This window comes from Gobius niger (genome assembly GCF_951799975.1).
Source record: "Gobius niger genome assembly, chromosome: 4".
Classification (NCBI taxonomy): Eukaryota; Metazoa; Chordata; class Actinopteri; order Gobiiformes; family Gobiidae; genus Gobius; species Gobius niger.
Genome location: NC_136855.1, coordinates 110,001 through 124,695, shown reverse-complemented (window position 1 = coordinate 124,695; position 14,695 = coordinate 110,001). Strand labels below are relative to the sequence as shown.

Below are 14,695 nucleotides of genomic sequence, written 5' to 3'. Positions count from 1 at the left end.
GACACTTTAACAGTGAAGGAAACACTGCAGACTCTGACACGGCACAAATGTATCAATATATAAACAAATATATATATATATATATGTAGAACACGAGTATATACGCACATATATGTAACACTAGCACATCTGTAAGGACACATGTTCTGCAGCTCTGTCGGACTCTTTGTTCTGAGAATGTTTTAAAAATGAAGAAATGTTTAAAATGTGGTTCTGCACCTTTTGAGTCACAGCGACATTAATCTGAACACGTTTAAACATGTTTGTCATGTTGGCATTAAAGATGTTTATAAACAGAATGTTGAAGGGAAATATAATATATATATGTATATGTATATATATGTATGTATATAATATATATGTATGTGTTACAGAGCGACTGTTACAGACGGAGCTGAACACAAACAACACGAGTTTGTTCAAGAAAATAAATGATGATAAACCTGAGGAGGCTCCGTGGATGAGTTTCTGATCGACTCCACAGCCTCATGTGGCAGATGTTTGTGTGAAGGGGCAGGTGTTTGTGTGAAGGGGCAGGTGTTTGTGTGAAGGGGCAGGTGTTTGTGTGAAGGGGCAGGTGTTTGTGTGAAGGGGCAGATGTTTGTGTGAAGGGGCAGGTGTTTGTGTGAAGGGGCAGATGTGTGTGAAGGGGCAGGTGTTTGTGTGAAAGGGCAGATGTTTGTGTGAAGGGGCAGGTGTTTGTGTGAAGGGGCAGAACAATAAGTATGTCCTGAATCTGGACCACAGGTGCGACATATATTACTAATGTTGCATTGACATTTTGATATTCTGATATTTTATATTCTGTTATATATGTTATGTTTGTGTTATATTTGTCTGTTTTATATAACGTACCTCTACTATTGCACATGAGTGTGTGAGAGGTTTTTTAAATGTTTCTCACCTGCATGACTTTAAGATTAACAACTGTGAGGAGCGGCGCTGCAAAAGCTCGGCCCACGTGACCGTCAGCTGAGCGTCACGTGAGTCCTCGGTCACGTGCTTCCTGTGTCAGCTGATCCACGGCCTGACATTCAGCATCAGCACAAGCCGTCTCCTCCAAACCCGAACTAAACCAGGACTAAACCCGGACCGGGAGCAGCCCCTGACCCTCCGTGAGCCACTCAGTGACCCCTCTGTGACCTCTCTGTGACCCAGCACCATGCCGCTGCCGGAGCTCTACTTTAACGCGGATAACGGGTACTTGGAGGGGCTCGTCCGGGGCTTCAAGGCCGGGATCCTGAGCCAGGCGGACTACCTCAACCTGGTGCAGTGCGAGACTCTGGAGGGTGAGTGGGGGAGAGAGCGCCCTGCGGGGGAGAGAGGACCCTGCGGGGGAGAGAGGACCCTGCGGGGGAGAGAGGGCCCTGCGGGGGAGAGAGCGCCCTGTGACGGGGTCTGGGGGGGATCTGTGGGAGTCTGAGTCTGGGGAAAGGCTTCTCTCTCGCCCGCAGTGAAACCGGAACAGCTCGATGATAATCCCACGGTTCTACTAAAGCTTTACTACAGCTCAATAAACTGCACTGGATAAACTAACACGACATAACGACATTAACGCCCTTTAATGCGATAAACACAGCTGTAGTGGATCGTTTGGGTTAGCTCGTTAGCATTAGCCTCTAGCTGTCAGCTGCAGCCTCGTTAGCATTAGCTGTTAGCATGACCCGTAACTCCGCTGATTCATAAACATTGACTCGTCTCTAAAGTAAAACATTGCAGTTTGAATGAGCGGGGATGGAGTGATTTGTGACTCTATCACTGAGACCGACAGCTGTAGTTCTGCAGATACATTTATAATCGTTTGGGTTAGCTGTAGCCGCGTTAGCATTAGCCTGTTAGCTCCATGGCTAGCTCACTCTCCAGCTCGGTTCTGCTTTTATTGAGAAAAAAAACACGGACATAATAATAATTTAAGTATTTTTGTGCCGCGGAAACGTAACTTTTAGTCCTTTTCTGCGCTGAAGCTGAACCCGCTGTGTGTCATATTATTCTTTAGACTCTTCTGCCTTTTAACCTGTTAACCCCCGCCTCAACCGAGCACTTTTTCTCCAGTTTGGCTTTACCCAAATCTAAAAGTTTACAGCTTATAGGCCGGTGTAACGCTTCATTTGAAAGCTAAGACCTACAAAACTGACCATGACTTTTTCTTGCATTATCTCGGCCTTTTGTTATGTTTTCGTCTCTTTTTTGTCCTGTTTTTGTAGTTAGTGTCGTCACTCCCTGTTTTTTTGTCTTTTTTCCCAGCACGTTTTGTTTTTGTCTCTACTTATCAGCTCTTTTTTGTTGTATTTTATCCCCATTTTTGTTGCTATTCTGACGTTTTATATTTGGGAAATGCCAGAATGTGCTCGGTTCAGGTTGTGTAATTTGTCCAGTTATTTTCCTGTTTGATGAAATCTGGGCAGATCTTAATGAATGAAATATGCACCGTTTTGTTGTTGTTTTGTTGTTGTTGCGTTTGTGGCGTTAAAATGTAGAATTTGGGCATAACAAACATTTGCTTCTAAGCTGAACATTATTCTAATGTTTCAGACCTGAACACTGTTCTCATGTTTCAGACCTGAACACTGTTCTCATGTTTCAGACCTGAAGCTGAACACTGTTCTCATGTTTCAGACCTGAACACTGTTCTCATGTTTCAGACCTGAACACTGTTCTCATATTTCAGACCTGAACACTGTTCTAATGTTTCAGACCTGAACACTGTTCTAATGTTTCAGACCTGAACACTGTTCTAATGTTTCAGACCTGAACACTGTTCTCATATTTCAGACCTGAACACTGTTCTCATGTTTCAGACCTGAAGCTGAACACTGTTCTCATGTTTCAGACCTGAAGCTGAACACTGTTCTCATGTTTCAGACCTGAACACTGTTCTCATATTTCAGACCTGAACACTGTTCTAATGTTTCAGACCTGAACACTGTTCTAATGTTTCAGACCTGAACACTGTTCTCATATTTCAGACCTGAACACTGTTCTCATGTTTCAGACCTGAAGCTGAACACTGTTCTCATGTTTCAGACCTGAAGCTGAACACTGTTCTCATGTTTCAGACCTGAAGCTGAACACTGTTCTCATGTTTCAGACCTGAACACTGTTCTCATATTTCAGACCTGAACACTGTTCTAATGTTTCAGACCTGAACACTGTTCTCATGTTTCAGACCTGAACACTGTTCTAATGTTTCAGACCTGAAGCTGAACACTGTTCTCATGTTTCAGACCTGAAGCTGAACACTGTTCTAATGTTTCAGACCTGAACACTGTTCTCATGTTTCAGACCTGAAGCTGAACACTGTTCTAATGTTTCAGACCTGAACACTGTTCTCATGTTTCAGACCTGAACACTGTTCTCATGTTTCAGACCTGAACACTGTTCTCATGTTTCAGACCTGAACACTGTTCTAATGTTTCAGACCTGAACACTGTTCTAATGTTTCAGACCTGAACACTGTTCTAATGTTTCAGACCTGAACACTGTTCTCATGTTTCAGACCTGAAGCTGAACACTGTTCTAATGTTTCAGACCTGAACACTGTTCTCATGTTTCAGACCTGAACACTGTTCTCATGTTTCAGACCTGAACACTGTTCTCATGTTTCAGACCTGAACACTGTTCTCATGTTTCAGACCTGAACACTGTTCTCATGTTTCAGACCTGAACACTGTTCTCATGTTTCAGACCTGAACACTGTTCTAATGTTTCAGACCTGAACACTGTTCTAATGTTTCAGACCTGAAGCTGAACACTGTTCTCATGTTTCAGACCTGAAGCTGAACACTGTTCTAATGTTTCAGACCTGAACACTGTTCTCATGTTTCAGACCTGAAGCTGAACACTGTTCTAATGTTTCAGACCTGAACACTGTTCTCATGTTTCAGACCTGAACACTGTTCTCATGTTTCAGACCTGAACACTGTTCTCATGTTTCAGACCTGAACACTGTTCTAATGTTTCAGACCTGAACACTGTTCTAATGTTTCAGACCTGAACACTGTTCTAATGTTTCAGACCTGAACACTGTTCTCATGTTTCAGACCTGAAGCTGAACACTGTTCTAATGTTTCAGACCTGAACACTGTTCTCATGTTTCAGACCTGAACACTGTTCTCATGTTTCAGACCTGAACACTGTTCTCATGTTTCAGACCTGAACACTGTTCTCATGTTTCAGACCTGAACACTGTTCTCATGTTTCAGACCTGAACACTGTTCTCATGTTTCAGACCTGAACACTGTTCTAATGTTTCAGACCTGAACACTGTTCTAATGTTTCAGACCTGAACACTGTTCTCATGTTTCAGACCTGAACACTGTTCTCATGTTTCAGACCTGAACACTGTTCTCATGTTTCAGACCTGAAGCTGAACACTGTTCTCATGTTTCAGACCTGAAGCTGAACACTGTTCTCATGTTTCAGACCTGAACACTGTTCTCATATTTCAGACCTGAACACTGTTCTAATGTTTCAGACCTGAACACTGTTCTAATGTTTCAGACCTGAACACTGTTCTAATGTTTCAGACCTGAACACTGTTCTAATGTTTCAGACCTGAAGCTGAACACTGTTCTAATGTTTCAGACCTGAACACTGTTCTAATGTTTCAGACCTGAACACTGTTCTCATATTTCAGACCTGAACACTGTTCTCATATTTCAGACCTGAACACTGTTCTAATGTTTCAGACCTGAACACTGTTCTAATGTTTCAGACCTGAACACTGTTCTCATGTTTCAGACCTGAAGCTGAACACTGTTCTCATGTTTCAGACCTGAACACTGTTCTCATGTTTCAGACCTGAACACTGTTCTCATGTTTCAGACCTGAAGCTGAACACTGTTCTCATGTTTCAGACCTGAAGCTGAACACTGTTCTCATGTTTCAGACCTGAACACTGTTCTCATATTTCAGACCTGAACACTGTTCTAATGTTTCAGACCTGAACACTGTTCTAATGTTTCAGACCTGAACACTGTTCTAATGTTTCAGACCTGAACACTGTTCTAATGTTTCAGACCTGAAGCTGAACACTGTTCTAATGTTTCAGACCTGAACACTGTTCTAATGTTTCAGACCTGAACACTGTTCTCATATTTCAGACCTGAACACTGTTCTAATGTTTCAGACCTGAACACTGTTCTAATGTTTCAGACCTGACACTGAACACTGTTCTAATGTTTCAGACCTGAACACTGTTCTAATGTTTCAGACCTGAACACTGTTCTCATATTTCAGACCTGAACACTGTTCTAATGTTTCAGACCTGAACACTGTTCTAATGTTTCAGACCTGAACACTGTTCTAATGTTTCAGACCTGAACACTGTTCTAATGTTTCAGACCTGAACCTGAACACTGTTCTCATGTTTCAGACCTGAAGCTGAACACTGTGAACCTGAACACTGTTTCCGTTTCAGACCTGAAGCTGCACCTGCAGAGCACAGACTATGGCAGTTTCTTGGCCAACGAAGCGTCTCCTCTGACAGTGTCTGTGATCGACGACAAACTGAAGGAGAAGATGGTGGTCGAGTTCAGACACATGAGGAACCAGTCGTACGAACCGCTGGCTTCATTCATGGACTTCATCACGTAAGAAATATTTACTCCTATATATATGGTACCTAAAGTACTTTAGTGTTACTACAGTAACCTAAAGTACTTTAGTGTTACTACAGTGACATGAAGTACTTCAGTATTACCACAGTAACCAGAAGTACTTTAGTTTTCCTACAGTGACATGAAGTACTTTAGTCTGACCACAGTAACCTAAAGTACTTTAGTGTTACCACAGTAACCTGAAGTACTTTAGTCTGACCACAGTAACCTAAAGTACTTTAGTATTACCACATCTACTTTCAGTCTTTCTCAAACCTCAGGCCGTGTAGATGTAGAGCCGCCTTTTCTGACTTAATCCCAGTTTCACTGACCCTGTGGTGATATTTGTTCTGCAGATACAGTTATATGATGCGTTCACTGACCCTGTGGTGATATTTGTTCTGCAGATACAGTTATATGATGCGTTCACTGACCCTGTGGTGATATTTGTTCTGCAGATACAGTTATATGATGCGTTCACTGACCCTGTGGTGATATTTGTCCTGCAGATACAGTTATATGATGCGTTCACTGACCCTGTTGTGATATTTGTTCTGCAGATACAGTTATATGATGTGTTCACTGACCCTGTGGTGATATTTGTCCTGTTGCAGATACAGTTATATGATGTGTTCACTGACCCTGTGGTGATATTTGTCCTGCAGATACAGTTATATGATGCGTTCACTGACCCTGTTGTGATATTTGTTCTGCAGATACAGTTATATGATGCGTTCACTGACCCTGTGGTGATATTTGTCCTGCAGATACAGTTATATGATGCGTTCACTGACCCTGTGGTAATATTTGTCCTGCAGATACAGTTATATGATCGATAACGTGATCCTGCTCATCACTGGGACTCTCCACCAGAGGGCGATCTCGGAGCTGGTGCCAAAGTGCCATCCTCTGGGCAGCTTCGAGCAGATGGAGGCCGTGAACATCGCACAGACGCCGGCCGAGCTCTACAACGCCATCCTGGTGGACACTCCGCTGGGTACATATATATTTATACATGTACTTATATACGTAATATACATAATATACATCTACACACCCGGAGCAGGAGGCCAGCTCTACAGCGCCGCCCTGGTGGACACTCCGCTGGGTAACGGGATATACATGTACTTATATACATAATATACATATACACACCCGGAGCAGGAGGCCAGCTCTACAGCGCCGCCCTGGTGGACACTCCGCTGGGTACATATATATTTATACATGTACTTATATACGTAATATACATATACACACCCGGAGCAGGAGGCCAGCTCTACAACGCCGCCCTGGTGGACACTCCGCTGGGTAACGGGATATACATGTACTTATATACATAATATACATATACACACCCGGAGCAGGAGGCCAGCTCTACAGCGCCGCCCTGGTGGACACTCCGCTGGGTAACGACATCCATTATATACATATCTGCCTCCTGCTTTTGTTACATGTTCAAAATGACCAAATAGGCATATTGGTGGTGTATTTATTCATAAATGACATTGGGTCATATTAGGCACATAGTGAGTGTGAGAGGTGAGTAACATTAACCCACTGAGAAATGAGTGAAACCTTTCAAAGGGTTCTTTAATACCATCCGAAATGTCGGAAAGATTCCATTTTAGAGGAGAAATTACATTGTTGACATTGGTCTCGCATATTCGCAGCAGTCTACGTTTAAGAGCACGTACAATACATTGTTGACGGTCCCTAAGCCTGAGCCCATTGGCCGACCGTGTTAGCGGCAATAATCGCGCACTACAAAACAACGTTACGACTGGCTCGACTGGCATTTTGCGGATGACGGCTCACTTGACCGCAGTTTTAGATCTTATTGACAATGGAGAGAGTGACTGCAAATAAACGACACAGCTGACCCTGTAGCTGTGCGGAGCGTGCTAACCTGACCCTGTAGCTGTGAGGAGTGTGCTAACCTGACCCTGTAGCTGTGAGGAGCGTGCTAACCTGACCCTGTAGCTGTGCGGAGTGTGCTAACCTGACCCTGTAGCTGTGAGGAGCGTGCTAACCTGACCCTGTAGCTGTGAGCAGTGTGCTAACCTGACCCTGTAGCTGTGAGGAGCGTGCTAACCTGACCCTGTAGCTGTGAGCAGCGTGCTAACCTGACCCTGTAGCTGTGAGGAGCGTGCTAACCTGACCCTGTAGCTGTGAGGAGCGTGCTAACCTGACCCTGTAGCTGTGAGCAGCGTGCTAACCTGACCCTGTAGCTGTGAGGAGCGTGCTAACCTGACCCTGTAGCCGTGAGCAGCGTGCTAACCTGACCCTGTAGCCGTGAGGAGCGTGCTAACCTGACCCTGTAGCCGTGAGCAGCGTGCTAACCTGACCCTGTAGCCGTGAGGAGCGTGCTAACCTGACCCTGTAGCCGTGAGCAGCGTGCTAACCTGACCCTGTAGCCGTGAGCAGCGTGCTAACCTGACCCTGTAGCCGTGAGCAGCGTGCTAACCTGACCCTGTAGCCGTGAGGAGCGTGCTAACCTGACCCTGTAGCCGTGAGGAGCGTGCTAACCTGACCCTGTAGCCGTGAGGAGCGTGCTAACCTGACCCTGTAGCTGTGAGGAGCGTGCTAACCTGACCCTGTAGCTGTGAGCAGCGTGCTAACCTGACCCTGTAGCCGTGAGCAGCCTGCTAACCTGACCCTGTAGCCGTGAGCAGCGTGCTAACCTGACCCTGTAGCCGTGAGGAGCGTGCTAACCTGACCCTGTAGCCGTGAGCAGCGTGCTAACCTGACCCTGTAGCTGTGAGCTAACCTGACCCTGTAGCCGTGAGCAGCGTGCTAACCTGACCCTGTAGCTGTGAGCTAACCTGACCCTGTAGCTGTGAGCTAACCTGACCCTGTAGCTGTGAGCAGCGTGCTAACCTGACCCTGTAGCTGTGAGCAGCGTGCTAACCTGACCCTGTAGCTGTGAGCAGCGTGCTAACCTGACCCTGTAGCTGTGAGGAGCGTGCTAACCTGACCCTGTAGCTGTGAGCAGCGTGCTAACCTGACCCTGTAGCTGTGAGCAGCGTGCTAACCTGACCCTGTAGCTGTGAGCAGCGTGCTAACCTGACCCTGTAGCTGTGAGCAGCGTGCTAACCTGACCCTGTAGCTGTGAGCAGCGTGCTAACCTGACCCTGTAGCTGTGAGGAGCGTGCTAACCTGACCCTGTAGCCGTGAGGAGCGTGCTAACCTGTCCCTGTAGCTGTGAGGAGCGTGCTAACCTGACCCTGTAGCTGTGAGGAGCGTGCTAACCTGACCCTGTAGCCGTGAGGAGCGTGCTAACCTGACCCTGTAGCCGTGAGGAGCGTGCTAACCTGACCCTGTAGCTGTGAGCAGCGTGCTAACCTGACCCTGTAGCCGTGAGCAGCGTGCTAACCTGACCCTGTAGCCGTGAGGAGCGTGCTAACCTGACCCTGTAGCCGTGAGGAGCGTGCTAACCTGACCCTGTAGCTGTGAGGAGCGTGCTAACCTGACCCTGTAGCTGTGAGGAGCGTGCTAACCTGACCCTGTAGCCGTGAGGAGCGTGCTAACCTGACCCTGTAGCTGTGAGCAGCGTGCTAACCTGACCCTGTAGCTGTGAGCAGCGTGCTAACCTGACCCTGTAGCTGTGAGGAGCGTGCTAACCTGACCCTGTAGCTCTGAGCTAACCTGACCCTGTAGCTGTGAGCTAACCTGACCCTGTAGCTGTGAGGAGCGTGCTAACCTGACCCTGTAGCTGTGAGCAGTGTGCTAACCTGACCCTGTAGCTGTGAGGAGCGTGCTAACCTGACCCTGTAGCTGTGAGGAACGTGCTAACCTGACCCTGTAGCAGCGTGCTAACCTGACCCTGTAGCTGTGAGCAGCGTGCTAACCTGACCCTGTAGCTGTGAGCAGCGTGCTAACCTGACCCTGTAGCTGTGAGGAGCGTGCTAACCTGACCCTGTAGCCGTGAGGAGCGTGCTAACCTGACCCTGTAGCCGTGAGGAGCGTGCTAACCTGACCCTGTAGCTGTGAGGAGCGTGCTAACCTGACCCTGTAGCCGTGAGGAGCGTGCTAACCTGACCCTGTAGCTGTGAGGAGCGTGCTAACCTGACCCTGTAGCCGTGAGGAGCGTGCTAACCTGACCCTGTAGCCGTGAGGAGCGTGCTAACCTGACCCTGTAGCTGTGAGGAGCGTGCTAACCTGACCCTGTAGCTGTGAGCAGCGTGCTAACCTGACCCTGTAGCTGTGAGGAGCGTGCTAACCTGACCCTGTAGCCGTGAGGAGCGTGCTAACCTGACCCTGTAGCCGTGAGGAGCGTGCTAACCTGACCCTGTAGCTGTGAGGAGCGTGCTAACCTGACCCTGTAGCCGTGAGGAGCGTGCTAACCTGACCCTGTAGCTGTGAGGAGCGTGCTAACCTGACCCTGTAGCCGTGAGGAGCGTGCTAACCTGACCCTGTAGCTGTGAGCAGCGTGCTAACCTGACCCTGTAGCTGTGAGCAGCGTGCTAACCACTGCACCACCATGTCCTGGTTCTCACTGTGGTTTCTTTTGCAGCTGCGTTTTTCCAGGACTGTATCTCAGAACAAGATCTGGACGAGATGAACATCGAGATCATCCGGAACACGCTCTACAAGGTGCTGACGCTCTATCCAACGCTAACGCTAACTCTTCTATCGAACGCTAACTCCTCTATCGAACGCTAACTCTTCTATCGAACGCTAACTCCTCTATCAAACGCTAACTCTTCTATCGAACGCTAACTCTTCTATCTAACGCTAACTCCTCTATCTGACGCTAACTCTTCTATCGAACGCTAACTCTTCTATCGAACGCTAACTCTTCTATCGAACGCTAACTCTTCTATCTGACGCTAACTCTTCTATCGAACGCTAACTCTTCTATCTAACGCTAACTCTTCTATCTGACGCTAACTCTTCTATCGAACGCTAACTCTTCTATCTGACGCTAACTCTTCTATCTGACGCTAACTCTTCTATCGAACGCTAACTCTTCTATCTGACGCTAACTCTTCTATCTGATGCTAACTCTTCTATCTGACGCTAACTCTTCTATCGAACGCTAACTCTTCTATCTGACGCTAACTCTTCTATCAAACGCTAACTCCTCTATCAAACGCTAACTCCTCTATCAAACGCTAACTCCTCTATCCAACGCTAACGCTAACTCTTCTATCAAACGCTAACTCCTCTATCAAACGCTAACTCCTCTATCCAACGCTAACGCTAACTTTTCTATCAAAAGCTAACTCCTCTATCAAACGCTAACTCTTCTATCAAACGCTAACTCCTCTATCCAACGCTAACTCCTCTATCAAACGCTAACTCCTCTTCTATCTGTCGCTAACTCTTCTATCGAACGCTAACTCTTCTATCAAACGCTAACTCTTCTATCAAACGCTAACTCCTCTATCAAACGCTAACTCCTCTATCAAACGCTAACTCCTCTATCCAACGCTAACGCTAACTCTTCTATCAAACGCTAACTCCTCTATCAAACGCTAACTCCTCTATCCAACGCTAACGCTAACTCTTCTATCAAACGCTAACTCCTCTATCAAACGCTAACTCCTCTATCCAACGCTAACTCTTCTATCGAACGCTAACTCTTCTATCGAACGCTAACTCTTCTATCAAACGCTAACTCCTCTATCTAACGCTAACTCTTCTATCAGACGCTAACTCTTCTATCCAACGCTAACTCCTCTATCAAACGCTAACTCTTCTATCTGACGCTAACTCTTCTATCTGATGCTAACTCTTCTATCAGACGCTAACTCTTCTATCTGACGCTAACTCTTCTATCTGACGCTAACTCTTCTATCTGATGCTAACTCTTCTATCAGACGCTAACTCTTCTATCTAACGCTAACTCCTCTATCTAACGCTAACTCTTCTATAGAACGCTAACTCTTCTATCTGACGCTAACTCTTCTATCTGACGCTAACTCTTCTATCTGACGCTAACTCTTCTATCTGACGCTAACTCTTCTATCTGATGCTAACTCTTCTATCAGACGCTAACTCTTCTATCAAACGCTAACTCCTCTATCTAACACTAACTCCTCTATCGAACGCTAACTCTTCTATCAAACGCTAACTCTTCTATCTAACGCTAACTCTTCTATCAAACGCTAACTCTTCTATCGAACCCTAACTCCTCTATCGAACGCTAGCTCCTCTATCAAACGCTAACTCCTCTATCAAACGCTAACTCCTCTATCCAACGCTAACGCTAACTCTTCTATCAAACGCTAACTCTTCTATCGAACGCTAACTCTTCTATCAAACGCTAACTCCTCTATCAAACGCTAACTCCTCTATCAAACGCTAACTCCTCTATCCAACGCTAACGCTAACTCTTCTATCAAACGCTAACTCCTCTATCAAATGCTAACTCCTCTATCCAACGCTAACGCTAACTCTTCTATCAAACGCTAACTCCTCTATCAAACGCTAACTCCTCTATCCAACGCTAACTCTTCTATCGAACGCTAACTCTTCTATCGAACGCTAACTCTTCTATCAAACGCTAACTCCTCTATCTAACGCTAACTCTTCTATCAGACGCTAACTCTTCTATCCAACGCTAACTCCTCTATCAAACGCTAACTCTTCTATCGGACGCTAACTCTTCTATCGGACGCTAACTCTTCTATCAGACGCTAACTCTTCTATCTGACGCTAACTCTTCTATCTGATGCTAACTCTTCTATCTGACGCTAACTCTTCTATCTGACGCTAACTCTTCTATCTGATGCTAACTCTTCTATCTGACGCTAACTCTTCTATCTGATGCTAACTCTTCTATCAGACGCTAACTCTTCTATCTGACGCTAACTCTTCTATCTGACGCTAACTCTTCTATCTGATGCTAACTCTTCTATCTGACGCTAACTCTTCTATCTAACGCTAACTCCTCTATCTAACGCTAACTCTTCTATCTGACGCTAACTCTTCTATCTGACGCTAACTCTTCTATCAGACGCTAACTCTTCTATCTAACGCTAACTCCTCTATCTAACGCTAACTCTTCTATAGAACGCTAACTCTTTTATCTGACGCTAGCTCTTCTATCAAACGCTAACTCTTCTGTCGAACGCTAACTCTTCTATCAAACGCTAGCTCGTCTATCTAACGCTAACTCTTCTATCGAACGCTAACTCCTCTATCAAACGCTAACTCCTCTATCAAACGCTAACTCCTCTATCAAACGCTAACTCCTCTATCCAACGCTAACGCTAACTCTTCTATCAAACGCTAACTCCTCTATCAAACGCTAACTCCTCTATCCAACGCTAACGCTAACTCTTCTATCAAACGCTAACTCCTCTATCAAACGCTAACTCCTCTATCCAACGCTAACTCTTCTATCGAACGCTAACTCTTCTATCAAACGCTAACTCCTCTATCTAACGCTAACTCTTCTATCAGACGCTAACTCTTCTATCCAACGCTAACTCCTCTATCAAACGCTAACTCTTCTATCGGACGCTAACTCTTCTATCGGACGCTAACTCTTCTATCAGACGCTAACTCTTCTATCTGACGCTAACTCTTCTATCTGATGCTAACTCTTCTATCTGACGCTAACTCTTCTATCTGACGCTAACTCTTCTATCTGATGCTAACTCTTCTATCTGACGCTAACTCTTCTATCTGATGCTAACTCTTCTATCAGACGCTAACTCTTCTATCTGACGCTAACTCTTCTATCTGATGCTAACTCTTCTATCTGACGCTAACTCTTCTATCAGACGCTAACTCTTCTATCTAACGCTAACTCCTCTATCTAACGCTAACTCTTCTATCTGACGCTAACTCTTCTATCTGACGCTAACTCTTCTATCAGACGCTAACTCTTCTATCTAACGCTAACTCCTCTATCTAACGCTAACTCTTCTGTCTAACGCTAACTCTTTTATCTGACGCTAGCTCTTCTATCAAACGCTAACTCTTCTGTCGAACGCTAACTCTTCTATCAAACGCTAGCTCGTCTATCTAACGCTAACTCTTCTATCAAACGCTAACTCTTCTATCAAACGCTAGCTCTTCTATCAAACGCTAGCTCTTCTATCAAACGCTAGCTCTTCTATCAAACGCTAGCTCTTCTATCAAACGCTAGCTCTTCTATCAAACGTCTAGCTCTTCTATCAAACGCTAACTCTTCTATCGAACGCTAACTCTTCTATCTAACCCTAACTCCTCTATCGAACGCTAACTCTTCTATCAAACGCTAACTCTTCTATCAAACGCTAACTCTTCTATCAAACGCTAACTCTTCTATCAAACGCTAGCTCTTCTATTAAACGCTAGCTCTTCTATCAAACGCTAGCTCTTCTATCAAACGCTAGCTCTTCTATCAAACGCTAGCTCTTCTATCAAACGCTAGCTCTTCCATCAAACGCTAACTCTTCTATCGAACGCTAACTCTTCTATCTAACCCTAACTCCTCTATCGAACGTTAACTCTTCTATCGAACGCTAACTCCTCTATCTAACGCTAACTCTTCTATTAAATGCTAACTCTTCTATCGAACGCTAGCTCTTCTATCAAACGCTAACTCTTCTATCAAACGCTAACTCCTCTATCGAACGCTAACTCTTCTAACGGTAGCTCTTCTATCAAACGCTAACTCTTCTATCTAACGCTAACTCCTCTATCTGACGCTAACTCTTCTATCTAACGCTAACTCTTCTATCTAACACTAACTCCTCTATCGAACGCTAACTCTTCTATCAAACGCTAACTCCTCTATCTAACACTAACTCCTCTATCGAACGCTAACTCTTCTATCAAACGCTAACTCTTCTATCTAACGCTAACTCTTCTATCAAACGCTAACTCTTCTATCGAACGCTAACTCTTCTATCGAACGCTAACTCTTCTATCTAACGCTAACTCTTCTATCTAACACTAACTCCTCTATCGAACGCTAACTCTTCTATCAAACGCTAACTCCTCTATCTAACACTAACTCCTCTATCGAACGCTAACTCCTCTATCTAACACTAACTCCTCTATCGAACGCTAACTCTTCTATCGAACGCTAACTCTTCAATCTGACGCTAACTCTATCTAACGCTAAATCTTCTGTCCAACGCTAACTCTATCTAACGCTA

The 14,695-nt window shown here is 45.4% G+C and overlaps 1 protein-coding gene across 1 annotated transcript in view; it reads left to right on the top strand.

Annotated features, from left to right (window-relative positions):
* Window positions 1–999: 999 nt before the first annotated feature.
* The window catches only part of LOC306962576 (V-type proton ATPase subunit d 1), a 19,872-nt gene continuing 6,176 nt past the window's right edge, over window positions 1,000–14,695 (top strand). The window contains exons 1-4 of the mRNA XM_079555757.1: window positions 1,000–1,289; window positions 5,420–5,591; window positions 6,416–6,594; window positions 10,111–10,190. Coding sequence (XP_079411883.1) covers window positions 1,163–1,289; window positions 5,420–5,591; window positions 6,416–6,594; window positions 10,111–10,190 — 558 coding nt within the window. The 5' untranslated portion in view covers window positions 1,000–1,162. The remainder of the gene's footprint in view (window positions 1,290–5,419; window positions 5,592–6,415; window positions 6,595–10,110; window positions 10,191–14,695) is intronic.